General features: G+C 47.0%; 1 protein-coding gene across 7 annotated transcripts in view; it reads left to right on the top strand.

The window, feature by feature from the left end:
• Window positions 1–21,531, top strand: part of KMT2C (lysine methyltransferase 2C) — a 2,745,351-nt gene that overhangs the window by 1,095,710 nt on the left and 1,628,110 nt on the right. For all 7 annotated transcript variants that reach the window (XM_069647923.1, XM_069647922.1, XM_069647921.1 and 4 more), the window contains one exon: window positions 8,767–8,892. In XM_069647923.1, the coding sequence (XP_069504024.1) occupies window positions 8,767–8,892 (126 nt within the window). The remainder of the gene's footprint in view (window positions 1–8,766; window positions 8,893–21,531) is intronic.

The raw sequence follows: 21,531 nt of genomic DNA, 5'->3' as shown, positions 1-21,531 counted from the left end.
GATCTTCTGCTCCCCTTGACATTGTGCAAATTGTAGTCCTAATTGCCTGTAGTGGTCCCCAAGGATACTGCAGGTGATTCTGCCTAACATCCTTGCTGGACAGTCAGCCAGCCAATCATCACAGAGTGCATTTGGGTCTCCTAGGAGACCAAGCACAGGGAGTTTCGGGCACCTCCCACACTTCCTGTTTACCCCCGACACTCTGGGGCCAGAGTGAGGTTTCACTTCTGAAGCCCGCCAAAGGCAAATGAACAAAGAGACCATAGCTGATTTGGCGCGCAGAGAGGAACTCTAGAAGGACCTTTACACAAAGACATGGCGAGAAAAGAAGACCGGGCACCATTTAAGCAACGATGGCTGGGCGCCATCTTGAAAAACATGGCTCCCGTGATTTAACGTTACCGGAGCTACGGATAGTTTGCGGTTGGAAAAGATCATGGTAGTTTTTTGTAAAACCACTGGCACCAGCCATTCTGAGAGGATAGGGTAGCATTTGAATGCTAAATGTGTATCTAAGCACAGGGGATACTACTAAGTAACCGCTCCATCACTCTATTGTAGGATAGGGTGTGCAGGGTCTATGAATTTAAAAGACTAGTAAAGTCGATGTCACTTTACTTACTCTGAGAAACAGTAGTTCATACCAGAGAAGTTAGTTAAACCTGGGTAAAGCCTGAAAGGCTTCCCCATGTCACCGCACTGAGGGTGCTGTGTGACACAATTGAAAAAATTATGCCTATGGAGTTGGTTAGACTCCATAACCAAAGGAAACACACAGGTAAATCGCATATCAAAATACATGAGAGAGTGGGAAAAAGGGTCACACCCTCGCCAGGTAAAAATCAAGTCCTCAAAATCTAGCAAAGCGGCTGGGGGTCTCTAAGGTGAATGGAATTAGCACATTTTTGAGAATTCTCCCTAACAGTCACTACCTCCTTTGAAGAGAGGCAATGCAGCTCTGGTACAGGGCTTTTCAAGAAGGAATCTCCCAATCGGCCATTCATCTGGCCAGAGAGGAGAAGTCCTTCAGGAGATCTTCACCCTTTGGGGAACCCCTTGTGTGGATCTGTTCGCGACTGGTGCCAACCGGAAGTGTGAGCAGTACTGCTCAAGGGAATTTCCTCCAAATGGAGCTCTAGGAGACGTGTTCGTGGTGGACTGGGAGTTTCGACTACTGTACACATTTCCTCCAGTCCCCGTCATTCCTCATGTAATCAGGATGTTGCAAAGGTTTCGGGAAACACATGATCCTAATTGCCCCGGATTGGGCCAGGAGTAAGTGGTATCCGGACCTTCTGGATATGTCCATCTGTCCTCCGATGCATCATCCACAAAGAGAGGACCTTCTCTTTCAAGGGGGGGGTTGGGTTCTCCATCCAGAGGTCAAGAATCTCAACCTTCACACTTGGTTTCTGAAAGGCTGAGATATAAGGATTGGGACCTCCAGGATGACTTAATGGAGGAGTTGCTTTCGGCCAGAAGGCCGGCAACAAAATCTCTTTGCCGTTGGTATAAGTTTTGCGATTGTTGCAGAGAAAGGAATGTTGATCCTTTTCAGTGTAAAACTCTGGATGTTTTATCCTTTTTGCTTTCATTAGCACACAAAGGTCTCCAGGTTGGCATCATTAAGGGCTACTTGGCGGCGCAATCAATCTCTAAGCGCTCATCAGAAGAAGCTCCTATTTCAAGATCCCACTGGTGACTCAATTTCTTAAAGGGCTCAATAATGTGTTCCATCCATCTCCTTTTCAGGACCTCAACCCTGTTTGAACCTTTCTGATGTGCGTTAGGGAGAATTCTCATAAATGTGGTTATTCACTTCAGTTTAGAGACCCCCAGCAACTTTGCTGGATTTTGAGGACTTGATTTTCTTTACCTGGAGAGAGTGTGAGCCTTTTTTCCCACTCTCATGGATTTTGATGTGGGTTTTACCCTTGTGTTCTTTGATTATGGTGTTTTAGATAACTCCATAGGCATCATCTTTTCATTGTTGTGTGTGTCAGCACCTTTAGTGCAGTGGCACAGGGACGTCATTTGGACTTCCCAAGGTTTAAATACCTTATCTGGGATGAACTACTGTTCCCCAGAGAATGTACAGTTAAATTGACTTTACTAGTCTTTTTAAATTCATAGACCCAGCACACACCATCTTTCTATAGAGTGCTGGGGGGATTACTTAGTATCCCATGTGTCTAAACACTCTTGTAGCTGTCAAAAGCTACCCTTTCCTATTGAAATGGCTGGTGGCAGTGGTTTTAGAACTACCATGATTTTTCCCGACCGTGAACACCGGTAGCTAAAAAAAAATTGGGGCTGCCATGTTTTTCAATATGGGGCCCAAGACCTCTCTGTAAAAACAGACTCATCTTTATTCGCTGTTTCTTTGTGGAAAGGTCCTTGGTGTTTAACTCTGCACGCCAAACCAGGTTTGGTCCCTTTGTTCGTGAGCCTTTGGCGGGCTTCAGGACTGAAGTACCCCAGAGGGTACCGCATGCAATTCTGCCTAACAATGTGTGCCCCATTTGAACCTTTGCGCCTTTGCACACATGTCCGTTAAGGTTTTTAACCTTTAACATAATACTATTGGTTTCTATATTATCAGCACATAGATTGAGCGAGTTGCAGGCACTGTCTTCCAAGCACCCTTTACTGTATTCCACAAGGACAGGGTTGTGTTATGGGTAAACCCTCCTTCTTGCCTAAGGTAGTTTCTGACTTTCATTTAAGTCAGAAGATTGTGCTATCAGCTTTCTATCCTCCACCTCGTTGGGGAAGGAAGAGGAAATGCTTCATAGGTTGGACCCTAGGATAGCGTTGAGCTTTTACATTTCCAGAATGTTGAAATTGAGAGTGGATGACCAGCTCTTAGTAGGGTGTACAGGACACAAGCTAGGCCAGGCTGTTTCCAAACAGACCTTGTCTAGGTGGATCATCCTCGCCATATCTGAGTGCTATAGACTGGCAGGCAAAGACCCTCGTGAGGGTTTACGAGCCCATTCCACCAGGGGCATGCCTATATCGACAGCCCTTCAAAGGGGTGTTCCTATTAAGAACATATGTGATGCGGCAACGCGGTTCTCAATACACACGTTTATGAAGCATTACTCTCTGGATACTTCCCATGCTCATGATGTTGCTTTAGGTAAGGCAGTAGTTTACTCTGCCGTTTAAGATTATCAATATGCACATTCTTCACCCTCCTCCAATCATGGATACTGCTTTGGGAGTCTGTCAAAGATGAGGAATACGTTGGAGGACACAATCCATTCGAAGAACAAGTTACTTAACTGGTAACGTTCTTTCGACTGGATGTTCCTCAAACTTATTCCTCATCACCCTCCCAACCTACCCCTCTGTAAAATTTCCCATGCTATTACAGCTTTCGTTCCATCAAGGCTGAGTACTGTCATTCCCGTGTTTATAATTTCTGCTGCACGAGGATGGGAAAAACAAAACTGAGGAAGAAACAAAATTGGACGGATATGGCACACTCTATTAGTGTAGGTAATCTTGTAATGGATTAGTGTGTAAAGTAGGAAATTGAAAGAAATTAGAGAATAGATGTGAGGTGCAGAGGAGAGATAGGCAACCTTGACACCCAGGTTGCGTAAAGTAATAAACAGAAAAGTTCCCAATTAAGGAACTCGCTTCCCCTGCACACGTTCTAATATCTGGATGACCAGACCAACAATTAATATGTATTTTAAACAGTATTTCTAATAATATCTTTTTAAAGAAACATTTAGCATGAAAAAAGCTTAGGGAAGTCAATTATTGAAGAAATCAACATTCAGTCAGAGTAGGACACAAGAACCGAAATTCATGTTTATTCTTGATATTGAAATTGTAGAAGGCCCAACGCGTTTCGAAGTGGTACGACACTTCATCAGGGGAAAATCAAACCGTTCTAAGGAAAGATATGTACAAAATTTACATTAGAATGTTTTCAATTGATAACAATTTTACAAAAACAGCTTGTACAACCAACTTGAAAACAGTATATAGGCTAATTAAATGAGCATCATTGGCGCTAAATATCATAATTTCAAGGTGCAATGACACCCAAGGGCTAACATTTTCAAACTCAAGAGTTCCCTTAATGTTACAATTTATAAAACAAAGTGAGTCAGCATCATGAGCTTACCTAATAGACTGGACAATGTGTTAAGAAATATTGTAAGGTCATGTGGTGGTTATAACAACAGTGGACTGAAAAACAGAAAAGGAAATTCTAACCTTGTGAATATATAAAAATATCTTCAAGTGAAGAGATGGTGGATCCGGGAAGGGGATCCCCAGTAATCGACCAAACAGTACTAGATTAGTAATGTCAACGCACTCATATCTGTAGAAAGGAAGTGGGTATCAGAGACTAGTAAATAAGTGCAGTAATCAGGAAAGGCTTGAGCAATAATCAACTTGGGACTACACTTACGATTGATAGCGATCTATCTGGGTGGTGGAAAATCATCTTTAGCCATGGTGTGAAACCCACGGTAATCGGAAAACCAAGAAGGTGGCTTGGAAATACTAAAATAGTAGCAGTGACTGGAAGAGTTGTTCAACAGACAGTTGTCCACTGTCAGTAAAAGGAATAGACTACACTGTTGGACAAGATACATCGATGTCGTCTTTGGAAGGGTACAGAACAAGAATTGACAGAATTTTGGCATTACATCAATCAATGTAACCCGCGGATTAAGTTCACAATAGAGATTGGAAGACCACATGTGAATTTTCTGGATGTAACAGTAGATTGGAAAAACAATGAATTATTAACAACAATGTATAGGAAACGAACTGATGTTAATAGCTCTTTACATTTCACAAGTTTCCACCCAAGACATCTTTAGAACAATCTTCCTTACAGTCAACTTTTACAAGCCAAACGGATCACTTCCAGCACAGAAAAACTACAAACAGAATTTGAGACTGAGATCGAGATTTCTGGAAAGAGGTTTTCCTGAACAAATAGTGACACAAGCCATCACCAGAACAGAATTGCAACCTCGGGACAGGTTATTGAATAAACAACCAACACAGACTAAATCTAACTTGATTTACACATTGAGATACTCAGCACAAAGTTTCCAAGTCAAAAAGATCATCACTAAAAACTGGAACCTAATTACATCAGATCCGAACTGCCTTTTTCCAGCTCCTCCTATGCTAGCGTATAAAAGAGGAAGGAATTTTAGAGATACACTGATAAAAGCTGAGAGACCTAAAACTTCGACCCAGAGGACACTTAACAAGACAAAAAATTGTACTTTTCCCTGCCTTATTTGCCAACACTGCTCCAACATCATAAAAGGCAATCACATTAGACATCCCAACAATGGCAAGAAGATTTCCTTGAAAAGCTATGCAACTTGCGATTCCAAAAATGTAATTTATACCATCAAATGCCCTTGTGGCCAATACTACGTCGGGAAGACCAGTAGAAAAGCCAAGGAAAGATGGACCGAGCATAAATCTCAGATCACCGGTGTTCCGGCACTTTAGGGACAACAATCATAATATCTCTCAGATGAGATTTGCGATTTTGGAAGTAGTGCACCCCCTACAAAGGGGAGGTGATTTACCTAAACTACTTGCACGAAAAGAACTATATTGGATCCACAAACTTGATGCAATGTCCCCTTTGGAGCTCAACAAAGACTATTACTTGGGTCCTTTTATCTAAGAATTTAGAATTGCTGTCAATACACTACTTGTTTTACTATCCTGTTTACCACCTTTAGCCCAACCTCACTCTTCTTGGTTAAATAATGAAGCTGATGAAATAACTGCATGGCCACCATTAGATTGTGCTCCAATCCGATGGGCAGCCTTGCGCCTCTTAAATTTGACTATATATGTAGTTCAGTTTGTCTGATCATATGTCTTATGAAACCCTGATATGACTAAATTGTGAACCATTTATGGGCAGTGTAGTGGGCTGGCCCATATATCATGATAATAGAATTAATTATACCCAGAACAGGGTTCATTAACTCACCCTGATATTTTGCTACGCTTGGTATATGAATTCCTTTTATCCTCTTCTCATCCACAACTTTTGACCCAAAATCTATTCCAGTCAACTTATGTCTGTACACAACCTTCATAAAGTTCCTTTGCTCGACCTATGACATCAGTCCTGCACTTTAAGTTTGTCACTATTCTACCACATCACTCCTTCGCACTGTGCGCCTGATACCTTTTGGCACATATACTGAGTTATCAGAACCACTAAACCCGCGCTCGGGTTGTCTATGAGCAGTGGCATATAACAAGCTACTTTATCCTCCTCTCCACAAGATCATCACCAGTTGGCTTAACTGGTGACTTTCCCTAGGCGGTTTAAATTTTTTTCAATGTTTTTCTGATCAGTCTTCAGCTTTTAAACTCTATCACAAGCTGCCTTTAATCAGGAGCCGCTCGCACTGTTAGGCTGACCCAAGCTACTATCAATATGAGGCATACTTGTTTTCATCTCATTTTGCCTTAACATTTCACCTCTCCCTGCAGGGACATGGAGTTGCCCGGCCTGTTTGTTTACACATGACGTCAGGCACGCGTTTGCGTGATGACGTCATGTGTTTAACATCCCGGACCCCTTGGTCTGCAGCCTCGCTCCTTTTTTGCACTCGGCACTATCCCAATGGTAGTCACAATATCTCCACTATTGTGATACCCTGCCTTTTATTCTTTTATTTGTAACACATCTTCCGATATTTACCCAATTTGAAGACGTAGCGTCACACGCATCAGCGTGATGACTTCACGCCTTTTAACGCAACATTAACACACACAGCATTGACAATGGCGTCGGTGTTCCTTTGGGCTCCGGTCTCCAGTTGGCAGTACTGTGGTTACACAGGTAAGAAGCTCCTCACCTCTAATTACACTCCCTATGCAGAATCCTGTTCCTACGTCGCCCTTCACCTCCTTCAAATTCGGCTATACCTTGATATTATTCCACCTCTCTATTTCTATTCCTTTTAGTGACAGTGGACATCTGTTGAACAACTCTTCCAGTCACTGGCTACAATTTTAGTATTTCCAAGCCACCTTCTTGGTTTCCTGATTACCGTGGGTTTCACACCATGGCTAAAGATGATTTTCCACCACCCAGATAGATCGCTATCAATCGTAAGTGTAGTCCCAAGTTGATTATTGCTTGAGCCTTTCCTGATTACTGCACTTATTTACTAGTCTCTGATACCCACTTCCTTTCTACAGATATGAGTGCGTTGACATTACTAATCTAGTACTGTTTGGTCGATTACTGGAGATCCCCTTCCCGGATCCACCATCTCTTCACTTGAAGATATTTTTATATATTCACAAGGTTAGAATTTCCTTTTCTGTTTTTCAGTCCACTTTTGTTATAACCACCACATGACCTTACAATATTTCTTAACACATTGTTCAGTCTATTAAGTAAGCTCATGATGCTGACTCACTTTGTTTAATAAATTGTAACATTAAGGGAACTATTGAGTTTGAAAATGTTAGCCCTTGGGTGTCATTGCATCTCAAAATTATGATATTTAGCGCCAATGATGCTCATTTAATTAGCCTATATACTGTTCAAGTTGGTTGTACAAGCTGTTTTTGTAAAATGATCAATTGAAAACATTATTATAATGTAAATTTTGTACATATCTTTCCTTAGAACTGTTTGATTTGCCCCTGATGAAGAGTGTTGTACCACTCAAAACGCGTTGGGCCTTCTACAATTTCAATATCAAGAATAAACATGAATTTCGGTTCTTGTGTCCTACTCTGACTGAATGTTGATTTCTTCAATAATTGACTTCCCTAAGCTTTTTTCATGCTAAATGTTTCTTTAAAAAGATATTATTAGAAGTACTGTTTAAAATACAAATTAATTGTTGGTCTGGTCATCCAGATATTAGAAAGTGTGCAGGGGATGTGAGTTCCTTAATTGGGAACTTTTCTGTTTCTAAAAACAAAACTGAGGCCAACGGGTGCTGTGCATGCCACTTATAACCTCCGATGACCATCACCCTGGACTGAGGCCTTCGAGGGACACCAACTTGACGCCATCTACGTGGGGCGCCCTCTGCCGAAAATGTTTTCCGAAGGTGCCGAAGCTGTACATTACATGTCAAAGATGAGGAATACGTTGGAGGAACATCCAGTTGAAAGAATGTTACCAGTTGGTAAGTAACTTGTCCTTCTGGTGGATGTAACTCCCACAGATTCCTCATTGCTCTCTACTTGCACCTCTTTACTGGAATCTAGTACACCATCGGTTTTATGGTCCCTGTGCTTCAAGTGCTAGTGGAAAAAGGGTGGAACTGAGGCCACTGGGTGCAGTGCTGCTATATATGCTGACCCCGATGTCCTGTCTGTTGCAGGCACCCCGTGGCGGTAAACTTTCCAGAGAACAGATGCGCTCGGATAGGGATATCATAGATGAGGAATCCGTTGGAGAAACATCAATCAGAAAGAACATTACTGAGAGTTAAGTAATATGTTCAGTTTGTCTAAAGCAAACACTTTTTTCCAACAAAAAAAGCATTTTTCAATAAATTCAGTGACTCCCAGTTACCCTCCAATCAAATTTAAATTGTTTCACTCAAGTTTTAGGATTCTTGAATTCCACCCAAAGTTACACTTCTTGCTCTAATTTACATTTACTTTCTTGAAAGATATGCTTAAAAAATACAACTATATTAGCTCTTGACTATCAATCTAGACCCTGGTGTTTGATATTTCAGAAAGTCTTTGTTTAAATCATCTTCTTTCTAGAAGCTGAGCTAATGGACTGTGATGTAAAATCTGATTCCAGTCCAGAACGGGAATGTGCACATGATGAAACGAAGGGGATCGAAGTTGATATTGTGAAAAAGAAAAAAAGAAAGCCATATAGACCAGGTAAGTGATGTGCAAATTCACACATCTTGCTACACCGCTTTCTCACTTCACTATTCACCCGTTATAAGGCAAAGAATTCAAGCATGTCCTACACAATAAGCACTTGTAGAATCCAAGCTGTAACCACTCGAAGCCTGCATTCTGTGCTTCTTTTGTTATCGTGGTTTCTGGTTCTATTGCTAGATGGCACATTTTGGAATGTAGTTTCTAAACCTCTTTAATGGGTGCATTCAAAGTTTCCCTTTGTGATGCATAAACCCTGCCCTCTGGGCAAGGAGTCATGAACATGCTGAGTCACCGGAAGCCATAGGCAGGTATTTCCCTCTTTTGTGTTAGGTGAACTTTGCTCTTGTTACAGTCCTTTGGCTCATTACCATGAACCTCGGCAGTCACATACCACACAACAAACCCCTTTGGTGCAGGCTCTAACACTTCATTATATCCATCAAAGTTGCTACTCTATTTGGCTGGTCAATGCGTGAACGTGTCATCAGATGCATGGGCTTGCGAGTTGTGGCCCAAACATTTCCAGTGGGCAGCTCTAAAGGCTCAAGGGAGTAACCTTGCATCTTGCAACTAGCTCATTCCTGACCTTGCAGCCCCACGCCATGATACAGATCTGAATGATGCTCTGCTGCGCCAATGTCCAGCTCTTCCCAGAATGGAAAATTGGCACTTTACTTCTCTCTGTAAAGAGGAGGATCTTTGGGGTTTCTTGCTTTATTCCACTGTCCCTTCTCTGCAGCTCTTCTACTGTCACTTGATTACTCTGCTCCAACCCTGATAATTAATTTGCTGACACAGCCCTGTATCCATTACTGGTGTCCCCTACCAGAACTGCCCATTTTAATAGCTGTTCCACTCCTGGGGTTCCCTCACGAGTGGGATTGCGGATGACGGTGCATACATCCTAGTCAATTTTCTAAATTCTCACCTTATTTCATCTGCTCCACTAATTACTGACGTTCATACCTCCCTTCCATGCATTTTCACTGTGAAGGTTCCGGTCAGCAATTCTGGCCCACGGGTAAGGCTACCTTTTTAAGATGGGTTTTAAGAATCCGCCCCGTGGACAGATTCTCACAGGCCATCCTATTCTAATGAACAGTGAACAACACTAATGTCTAGCCAACCTCTATCAAGGGAGTGTGACTGAGCAAGAAGGCTTACTAAGACTTGTGAGTGAGGTGAAGGGTCCCGTTAAGCACTCAAAACAAGTTTGGTAGAATGTATACAAATGCAATTCTATTTATTTAGGTCTTGGACGTCCCCTTTTCGACTACGAAAAACAAAATGCAATACTCTGCAGTGACCACTGGATGTCGGACTATGCACAGCATGTGAATCTAAGCAGATACAACCATCAAATGCTTTTACGGTAAGTAATGCATTGTCATATTTCGAAAGGATTGGTTCCTCCAACGTATTCCGCATCTGACAGGTAATCCCCACAGCTGTCGACGTTGATACGCCCCTTTGAGGACCTCCTCTGACGGCTGATGTCACCCGATGTTATATGTTTTATGTAGGACGCACGACGCCCGTAGCCTCAGTTCCGTTTGTTCGCTTCGGAGATCTCGGCACGCCTCGGTTCTTCTGATTCTATCGGTTCTTCGAACTTGGTTTGTGAAGTTATGTCTTCTTCTACCCGGCGGTCAGGATTCACGAAGTGTCGGGACTGCGGTTCCAAGATGTCACTTATGGACCCGCACGACGTCTGCCTCTGGTGCCTCGGCGAGGACCACGCCACCGATGACTGTGACGAATGCCAGTCTTTGACATCAAAGGCCTTGCGGGAGCAAAAGAAGCTGTCGGTTGGTAGGGTTTCCAAGCCCCGTAAGTTGAAATCCGCTGGGCTTTCGCCCGACGATTCGAGGGGTGAGACTCCGTGTCGTCGGCGTAAGTCCAGGGGGGGGTATCGGTCCCGGAGTGGTTCCCGCCATTCCTCTGCCTCTTCGAGGCAATTGCGGAAGCACCGTCACCGGTCGCCTTCCTCGTCCGAGGACTCTGCTAGACAGTGGGTTGCTTGTCCAAACAAGCATTCTTCTCCTGCTGAATGGGGTGCATTTCGTACAGAGATGATGGCGATTTTCCAATTGCAGGGCTCCGTTCCATCTGCGCCTTCGAAAGAAGCCGGCAGGGAACGTGCTAGTGCCACAGTTAGCACGCCTTTGGGCTCGGGCGGTCGGCGCGATCATAGAGAGCCTTCGAGGTCCCGATCGGACAAGGTGGATAGCTCTAGCCATGCCCGATCCAGGTACCGGTCCTCGACGCCCTCGAGACCGGCAGAACCTGTGAGGTCTTCTAAGAAGATGTCAACGCCATCGGGACCATGTCCGTCGAGGGACTTTCTTGAGGCTCCGTCTCCGAGGAAGTCGTTGACGCCATCGGCGCTGAGGCTGTCAAAGGAGACGCTCGGGGCACCGCCCTAGAGGCCTGTGTCGAAGCCATCGGCGCCACGCTCAATGTCGTCGCTGATTCCATCGAAGCCCTCAACGCCTTTTGTGGAGGCTTTACCGGAGGTACCCCGTGCATAGGTGGAAACTCTGAGGAAGGCCCTGAAAAAGTCAGTGAGGCCTGTATTTGAGCCTTTTTCTGTGCCCTCAGCCAGGGATTTATTCCAGCCTCTGGATTATATTTCTGAGGTGGATGAAGGGTCTGAGGAAGGTGTGGTTCCTGACGAACTCTTGCCTGGTCATAGCCAGTTGGAGGACCTGCATCAGTCTTTGCACAACGCCAGTGTTCTTGATACCTCCCCGGAGGTCGAGGTTGGCAGGCCTGAGTCTGGTACGCATGCTGAATCTTCGTACAACCGACTCATGTCGAGGGTGACGGAGTACTTGGGGTGGTCTGCGCCACTAGTAGATTTTCTACAGGATGACCTGACCTTCACAGAGAAGGGTGGCTGCGGCTTGGACTGCTCCCGGGAGTCTCCCGGCAGTGAGCAAGTCGTTGCCGAAAAAATACCGTCCTGCCAATAGCGACCCCTTCTACTTGACGACGCACCCCACTCCGGAGAGTTTGGTGGTGCAGGCGGCTACGGCCCCGGCAAAGCAGGCGTCGTACCCTACCATCCCTCCTGATAGGGACGACAAACATTTTGATGGCTGGGCAAAGAAAGTGTTTTCTTCAGGGGTATGGCTGTACAGGCTGCCAAATCAGTGTGTGCCTTAGCATGTTTCACTCACACTCTGTGGAATTGTGTCTCTTTGGCAGCTGAACATATTCCCGAAGGGGAGGAATGGGATGGTTTTCTTTCCCTCGTTCAGGATGGCAAGGATGACATGTGTGAATCCGTTCAGTCGGGTCTTGACATGGCAGACTGTGTCAGCCGGTCCATGGCGGCGAGCACCGTGATGCGCAGATTTGCGTGCTTTGCGGAAGTCGGGGTTTGCTCCTGACGTACAAGCCCGGCTTCTCAACATGCTCCTTGATGGTGTCCATCTTTTTGGCAGCAAGGCTGACAAGAGCCTTGAGAGGTTGCAGACCTCAAAGGCTGCAGCGTAGTCGTTGAGCGCTGCATTTCGCCAACCTCTGCCTTTTCGTCCGAGGTGACAGCAATGGAGGGGAGGTTCCTTTCGATACTACTAGTCTTTTGGTAGATCGAGGGGTGCGGCAAGTCAAAGGGGCCAACGTAGGAGTACCAGAGGTGGAAAACAGGGCACTCGAGGTGCCAAGGCCGCTCGAGCAGTTGCCTCTTTGCCCTCAGGCACTGCCGCAGCCGCTTCAGTTCAGTCATGAGGCCATGTCCCATGGTTCGCCGTTTGGGGGAAGGCTAGCGCAGCATCTTGTAGAATGGCGTGATGTGTGGGTTCTGGAGATCATAGCCCACGGTTACTGTCTTCCTTTCCGGCAGAGGCCTCACGACAATCCACAAGGGAATCTCTTTGAAGAGTCCTGATCCGCTCCTTGCGCAGGAAATCAAATCCCTGCTGGAGAAAGGCGCCATAGAACTGGTGCCTGTAGCAGAGAGGAACAAGGGATGGTATTCCCCATATTTTTTGATCCCGAAAAAAAACGGGGGATTGAAACCCATCATGGACTTGCGTGGTTTGAACAAGCTCCTCAGGAAGGACAAGTTCAAGATGGTTACTCTCTATCAAGTCCTCCAGGCCCTTCAACTTCAGGACTGGTTGGTGTCTCTCGACCTCAAGGACGCTTGCTTTCATGTGCCGATTCATCCCAAGCACAAAAAGTACCTGAGGTTCGCGGTTGGAGACTCGCTGCCAGTTTCGGGTCCTGCCGTTCGGATTGACCTCCTCCCCCAGGGTCTTCACCAAGCTCATGGTGGTGGTGGTGGCAGCGTATCTCGGGAAAGGGGGGATTCACATCTACCCCTACCTGGACGATTGGTTGATCAGGGCGTGCTCTCCCGAGCTAGTCCTGGATAACCTGTCAGTCACCTGACACTCCCTTCACAGGCTGGGCTTCTCCCTCAACTTAAAGAAGTCCCACTTGACATCTACCCAGCTGCTCCAGTACATCAGAGCAGTGCTCAACACATCCCTGGGGCTGTGTTTTCCTCCCCAGGTGAGGGCTCATCACATTCTGCAGATGGTGAACAAGTTTCAACATGCCCAGAGTCTCCCGCCGTTCGAGTTCTTGAGGTTGCTCGGCCTCTTGGCATCCTGCATTCTCCTGGTGCCAGAGGCCAGGCTGCGGATGAGATCTCTGCAGTGGGCTCTCAAGATACAGTGGTCACAGTCCTCCGGCAGGATGTCGGATACCATTCAGATTCCGCCCTCGGTCTGATGAAGGGGGCTCCATTTTGGCTAACTTGGCAGGAGGTGACGATCGTGACGGACGCATCCCTCTTGGGATGGGGAGCTCATGCCAACGTTGAGTCAACGGTCGTTGGTCTCAGTTGGAGTCCAGACTCCATATCCATCTGTTGGAGCTGAGGGCCGTCAGGCTAGCCCTGAAGAATTTTCTGCCGTCTGTGCGGGAGAAGAATGTCCTGATTCTGACTGACAATACAGTGGCCATGCACTACCTCAACAAAAAGGGGGGGGGTCAGGGTCTCTCCCTCTGTGCAGAGGGGCAATGCAGCTCTGGTTCTGTGCCATCCAGCAGGAAATTTCAATCTCGGCAGGTCTGGCCGGAGACGAAAATGCAGCGGCGGACGCTCTGAGCAGGCAGGGCACGATCTCGCGAGTGGGAGCTGGCTCAGGAGATTCTCCTGGAGATCTTCGCCATTTGGTGGACCCCACAAGTGGATCTCTTCGCCTCCAGTGTCAACCGGAAGTGCGAAAGATTCTGCTCGCGGGAATTTCCTCCAAGAGGAGCCTTAGGGGACGCGTTTGTAGTAGAGTGGGCCTTCCCACTGCTGTACGCATTTCTTCCAGTCCCCGTCATTCTGCAAGTGCTGCAGAGGTTACGGAGGTTCGGTTCCCGAATGATCCTCATTGCTCCGGCATGGGCCAGGAGAACGTGGTACCCGGACCTTCTCGACATGTCCATCTGCCCTCCATGCCGTCTTCCCTACCAAGACAATCTGCTCTCACAGGGAGGGGGGGTCAGGTTCTCCATCCAGAGGTCAAGTCCCTCAACCTTCAAGGTTGAGGTATAAGGATTGGGACCTCCCTGAAGACGTGATGGAGGTGTTGCTTTCGGCCAGAAGGCCAGCAACAAAGTCCCTGTACCGTTGCCGTTGGAGAAAGTTCTGCGACTGGTGCAGGATTAAGAATGAGGATCCTTTTTCATGTGCCGTTCCTGTGGTTCTGTCTTTTTTGCTTTCGTTGGAGCACATGGGCCTGCAAGTGGGTACCATTAAGGGTTACTTGGCGGCGCTGTCAATATTTAAGCGCTCGCCTGAGGAATGTTCTTATTTTAAAATTCCTTTGATTTCTCAGTTTTTGAAAGGGCTCACTAATGTGTTCCCACCGTCACCTTTCCAGGTGCCCGGTTGGGATTTGAACCTGGTTCTAAAATTCCTAACGGGAGCTCCGTTTGATCCTTTACATTCTTGTTCTTTGAGACTGTTGACTTTGAAAACTGTGTTTTTAGTTGCAGTCACTTCCGCTCGCAGAGTGAGTTGCAGGCACTTTCCGTAAAGCCACCCTTCAGTGTTCCATAAGGACAGGGTTGTCCTTAGGGTTCGTCCTTCTTTTCTTCCGAAAGTTGTGTTGAAATTTCATTTAATATTGAAACAAATATATTGAAACAATATATGCGTATGAGAGTAGAGACGCGCCGCTGGACTGTTTTCCGAACGCCACGAACCTGTGCCGTGGTGGAAGACCCTGGTGAGGTCTGTGCATTGGTCCATATGGGAACCATCCGGATACAACAATTGGAATATATCAGTTGATTACGCCGAAGGCACGTGAAGGAATTTTTATCGCATGGATCAACAGAGATTGATGTCTAGAATACTATAGAGTCCTGTAGAGGATTGATTCCGACGTTCTACTTGCCTACCCTAGAAGTTGGGTCTTGGGGAATGAACATTGGCCTACACGCTTTCTAAAAGGGAAGAGTTTCCTTGTGCCCTACTTCCTGAAGAAGGTCTTTTGAGACCGAAACACGTGTCGACGACTTGCAGACGACTTGCAGTGTGCATCTGGATTAATAAAAACACCAGATCTCTGACACCTGATACTTTGGACCGGGTCATCAGTATAGGCAAAAACTAAGGAAGATTATACTCGGAACAGTAGTTGACACTGCCTTGATATGTCAAATTGGTTTTAGTGTTGGATGGTTTGAAAGTGAAAGTAGGGGATTAAGTGTGATTGCTTAAGATATGAATGCCCAAGTGATGGAATGAATTATTTGATTTTATGGTTTTACATCATACATTTCTGATGTTTGTTAATCTGCTTAGAATCACATGCTGTGCATAGTCCGACATCCTGTGGTCACTCCGGAGTATTGCATTTTGTTTTTCGTAGTCGAAAAGGAGACGTCGACAAGGCGTGTCTGTAACACTATCCCTATAGTGACGTGCGGTGTACCCACAATCCCTCACACGTCGAGGTCGCTCAGATTGTTTTTTTCCGCCCAGATATTGGTCGCCTTTACGCAGAGCTCCTCGAGAGACATTGCAAATTCATTACTCAACCTTTGGTCGTTCCTTATTAATATCCATTACATAGATCCCTCCCTCGACGTAGCTGCGAAGCTGTTTCTCCGCCGAGCAAGAACTTTGACGGCGGGGACGAGACGGAGGAGATCCTTCGGTGCTGCCGAACACGTGGCCTGGCCTCGCCGGCCAAAAGACAGTAGGGAGAGTGGGGTTGTGGGACATTTCTTGTTTCTCTCTTGAGAATGCCTTTCCCTTTCCCCTCCCTTTCCCTCGGGGTTGTTATCACAGCTTAATATTTCCTCAGCTATGGAGAGGACACCCTTTAGGTTTTGCCCGCGTTGCAAGGGCAAGTTCACCTGGAAAGACAAGCATAAACGGTGTAACCGTTGCTTGCCCCTCGATCACAAGGAAGACAGCTGCGCGGCTTGTCAGTTTCTTAAGCCTAAGACTTTAAAGGAACGCAGGGTCAAGAGGTGGGCGGCCTATGCCATGTCGAGGTCCGATTCCTCACCCGCCGCCGCAGCAGAAAGTGGCGAGTAATGCGATAACCCGACATCCGTTTCGGAAGTCGTAGACCTCTCTAAGGAGCGCTCGCGCTCCTCGTCTTCTGTCCCTGGCCCCGACAAGCTCGGCTCACGCCCTGCTTATGGGGATGAACACCCCGGCGACACTGACGCACACAAAAAACACTCCCATAAACACACAACCCACGGCTCTTCGTGGAAGACGAAGAAACCATCCGCGCCAACGGAGACGCAGGTTCCACCGGCGGCGTCCTCCAACCGTAAGAGTGTTAAGCCGCCCTCGCAACCACAAACGCGACCAGCGACTGGGCTTCCCCCCAGATAAGGGCGCTACCCCCAAACCACCAGACGAAGCACTCCGTCAGAGAGCGTCCGTCGCCGTAGAACACACGACGCACGTAACGTTGAGACCAGAGCCCTCCACAGACAGATTAATCGTCGAGAGCCTGGAGAGGATTGTTTCCACCGATAGCCAGATGCTGACGGCGAAAGATACATCGAATACCGCTCAGAAGGCTAGAGAAATGCCGAAAAGGCTGGAAGGAAGGCAGGCACTGCCCCCTTCATCTAGAGGGACTCCTAGCCTGCCAGAAGGCTTTTCAGACGGCGACGGAAACCTTTCTTCGACATTATGGGATAGGTCAAAGCGTTTTCAGGCCGAATACCCTATTCCCCTCCCACCCCCCCAGACCGCTCAGGGGTACCTCATGAGACCCTGGAGAGACTCCAGTTCTGTATGGAGAAGATGGAGAGGTTTATGGAGACTCAAAACCTACCAACACCCAAAAGGGCAAGAGAGGGACCTCAGGAGGACCCCAGGGCTAAATTCCCTAGGCTACTTAATCCCTCCCAAGAGGATGTAGATTTATGACCTCACTGGAGAGGACCCCCACTTTCAGGAGGAGTACGAATTTTTAGGCAACGAAGAGGAACAAAACCTAGAGGAGGAGGGTTTTGAAGATAATCCAGATATAGGTGGGGGCTTCGGAGAAGACCCAGAGGAAGGTGCTTCACAGCCCTGGCAGGTCCCCATAGGCGTTTTCGGACCCTGATGCCCTAAACCTGTCCCCTCCCTGGGACTCGCATAATAGGAACACGTCACCTATAGACGATCAACCTACATTTAATGCACTACTACGCAAGGCAGCAGCGCATTTCGAAAAAGACACTGGGGAGATTTCTCCTGACATTGACTTTGTGGAGAAGGTAATCAAGGAGAAACCCCCTGTCAGCCAAACCATTCCCCTCCTCGCCTCAATAAGGAGACGAATTATCCCTTCACTATCTACCCCCGCGTTGGTCAGAGGGGTCAACCCGAGGATAGAAAAACTATTCAGTCCCTCTTCTTCAGACCCGTTGTACGTCAGGGGCCACTCTGTACCAGACTCCCTAGTGGTGACAAATACAAGGAAAAGAGCAGGGATCCTGCTGTCAACCAGCGAGGCACCACCAGATAGAGGGTAAATAATTGTATGCCCTAGGGAAGAGGATCACAGCCTCTGCTGCTTTTTCTGCAAGGATTGCAAACAACATCTCCTTGCTAGCAAGTTATGCAGATGCACAATGGAGCAAGTTACATAAGGACATCGAGGACGTGCCAGAACCCCTACGTACACGGCTTCTGGCCACGATTACTGAAGGGACCCTAGTCAACCAAAGCATCGTGAAAAACACTCTGGATGCTGCAGAAACGGCTGGCCGTTCCCTAATCCAAGGAATACTCCTCAAACGCCATGTCTGGCTGTGTAATTCGGGGTTTAAACCTGAAACACAAGCATCTCTAATCAACAAGCCTATAGAAGATGCCAACCTCTTTGGGAAGGTGGTTGATGAGGCACTAGAAACGTCAAAGAAAGAGTTTGACACCATCAAAACCCTAGACCAGATTTCTAGGCATTCTAACAGACGTGGCTATGGCAATAGGCACTTTTTTTCGAGGCCAACGCCAGCTGCAAAATCAGCAGCAGCAATACTCTGCAAACAACTAGTCCTCTAACCAAGGTACCAGTGGACAATACAACCAGAGAGGACAACGCTGTGGCAAAGGGAGAGGTCGGGGTTCCACCCCTAGAGGTTCCCAAGCCAACAACACCAAATGACTCGAAGATTCGGGTCCCCTCCCATGCATCGCCGGTCGGAGGCCGATTAACATATTTTCTTCCAGCATGGGAGGGAATAACATCAGACCGCTGGGTACTATCAACCATAACCCGCGGCTACTGTATAGAACTCAACAGTTCCCCAACATACAGACCCCCAAGGGGATGATGCATGACACCAGAACACCTCGCTATCCTTCTGCAAGAAGTGGACCAGCTACTGGAAAAAGGGGCCATAGAGGTCATGCCTCTATCTCAGTTAACGGAAGATATTTATTCAGTGTACTTCCTTGTACCCAAAAAGGACTTAACCATGCTCCCTGTACTAGATCTGCGCCCAGCAAACAAATTTGTCAAACCTCAAAAGTTTCATATGGTGACCTTACAGGAAGTGATCCCCCTGCTATCACAAGGAGATTACATGACAACACTGGACATGAAAGATGCATACTTTCATATTTTAATGTTGCCAGCGCACAGGAAATACCTCAGGTTCATGATAGAGGGCAAACACTACCAGTTCAGAGTGCTATCCTTCGGCATAGCATCAGCACTGAGGGTATTCACGAAAGTACTGGCAGTGGCAGCTGCCCACCTGCGCAGGTTGTCCATCCCAGTATACCCTTACCTCGACGATTGGCTCATAACAGGGAATTCTTAAGAAACATGCTTCTCAAATACCCAAAAGACTGAAGACCTTTTGTTCCAACTGGGCTTCTCCATCAACGAGAAGAAGTCTAGCTTAGACCCCAGCCAGATCAAACAATTCCTAGGGGCTCTAATTCGAACAAAGGACGGCCTTGTCTTCCCCCTCCAACGAGCGGGTCCAAAACATGTTGTTTCAGATCCCTCAATATGCGGCAGGTCGAGAGGTGATGGTACGCAGAGCAAGGCGCTTGCTAGGAATGATGGCGTCCTGTATTTATTTGGTACCTCGCGCGCGCCTGCGCCCAATGCAAGAGTGGCTCAACAGCCAGTGGTGTCAGGCCAGCGGACAATGGGACGATCTAGTGGTGGTCTCGCAGGCCTTGGTTCTCTCACTATGGTGGTGGTCGAAGGAAAACCTGGTAATAGGGAAACCATTCGCCACCCCCGCAGTGGAAGCCACTCTAAACACAGACGCATCCCTCACAGGATTGGGGGCTCACCTATCCCATCAGACTGTTCACGGAGTGTGGACTCCGAGCGTAGCATCCAAGCACATAAACTTACTGGAGCTACTGGCTGTGTTCAAGGCACTAAAAGCCTTCCAGGCACACCTACAAGGGAAGACACTGATGGTCCTCAGGGACAGCACCACAGCCATGTACTACCTCAACAAGCAAGGGGGCACTCACTCTCCAGGACTGTCCAAGCTGTCCCAGAACATCTGGAAGTGGGCTCTCAAACACATGTTCCTACTGTCACAACATGTACCAGGGGAACTCAATCTGCTAGCAGACGAACTCAGCAGAGACTTCCCTCTGCCCTCAGAGTACGAATTTCGGTTACACGAAGACATCGTCTTCGACGTTTTCACACAATGGGGATTCCCAGAAATTGACCTGTTCGCAACTCTGGAGAACTCACAATGCCAAGATTATGCCTCCAGGTACCCCCAGACCCAATCCAAGGGGAACGGTCTATCGATTCCATGGTCAGGGAAATTTGTTTACGCTTTTCCCCCCCGACTTCCCTTCTCAACAAGATTCTGCACAAGATGCTTTGAACAAGTTACCACGATACTAGTGGCCCCTATGTGGGCCCGGCAGCCATGGTTCGCTCACTTGATGGAGATGTCTCTATCTCCTCCAGTGAAACTTCCCTGCCCGTACAACATGCTGTCACAGGACAAGGCAGGACTCTCCATCCATGCCCTCAGACCATGAACTTAGCAGCCTGGCTCCTGAGATCATAGAATTTGGACATTTACAGCTCCCGCAGAGATGCATGGACATCCTCAGGGAGGCTAGAAAGCCTAACACCCTTCACTGTTATTCTAGCAAATGGAAGAGATTTGTCATCTGGTGTAGAGGAAGAAGCATCAACCCGGTTGACTGCTCTCCCACACACATTGTTCTGTACCTGAACCATTTACTGGACTCAGGTCTAGTGTTCAATTCTATTAAAGTCCACCTAGCGGCACTTTCTGCATACACCACTTCCCAACTTAGTGTCATGGTAGAAAGTCCCAGTTATCAAAGCCTTCATGGAAAGGGTGAAGGGAATACACCCTCCGATGGCAAACCCAGCTCCTGGCTGGGACCTAAATGTGGTACTTACCAGGCTCATGGGCTCACCCTTTGAACCCATGCACAAGGCAACTCTTAAGGACCTCACTCTTAAGACTGCTTTCCTAATAGCGATCACCTCCATTAGGAGAGTAAGTGAACTACAGGCTCTTTCTGTTCTAGACCCCTTTGTAACAGTTCACAAAGATAAAGTGGTTCTATGCACACACCCGAGGTTTGCACCGATGTTCATCTCGAAATTCCATGTCAACCAGTCAATAGAACTACCAACGTTCTTTCAAAACCCTTCAAATTTGGGAGAAAAAAGCCTGCATACACTTGATGTGCGCAGAGCTGTCATGTTTTATATGGAAAGAACTAGACCACTAAGAAAGACTAATCAGTTCTTTGTCTCGGTGGCAGCAGGAAGAGAAGGGGGTGCAGTCTCAAAGTCCACTATATCTAGATGGATTGTTCAATGCATCACTCTGTTACACTCTTGCTAAGAGAGAACTACCCTTCAAGCCAAGAGCACACTCTACTCGAGGCACTGGGGCATCCATAGCATTCATTGCAAACGTTCCGCTAGAGTCCATTTGCAAAGCGGCAATCTGGAGTTCTGTACACAATTTTACAAAACACTATTGCCTAGACACTCATTCTAGGTCTGATTCTCAGGTGGGACAAGCAGTACTAAGACATCTTTTTTCTACTGTTCCTTCTCGCAACCCACCTCCAACTCCGGGTACTGCTCGCTAGTCTATGCACAGCATGTGATT

The sequence above is a fragment of the Ambystoma mexicanum genome, chromosome 2q, assembly GCF_040938575.1.
Source record: "Ambystoma mexicanum isolate Mex_15411 chromosome 2q, UKY_AmexF1_1, whole genome shotgun sequence".
NCBI classification, from domain to species: domain Eukaryota; kingdom Metazoa; phylum Chordata; class Amphibia; order Caudata; family Ambystomatidae; genus Ambystoma; species Ambystoma mexicanum.
The sequence above is the reverse complement of the archived record's forward strand: the minus strand, read 5'-3'. Positions and strand labels throughout refer to the sequence as shown.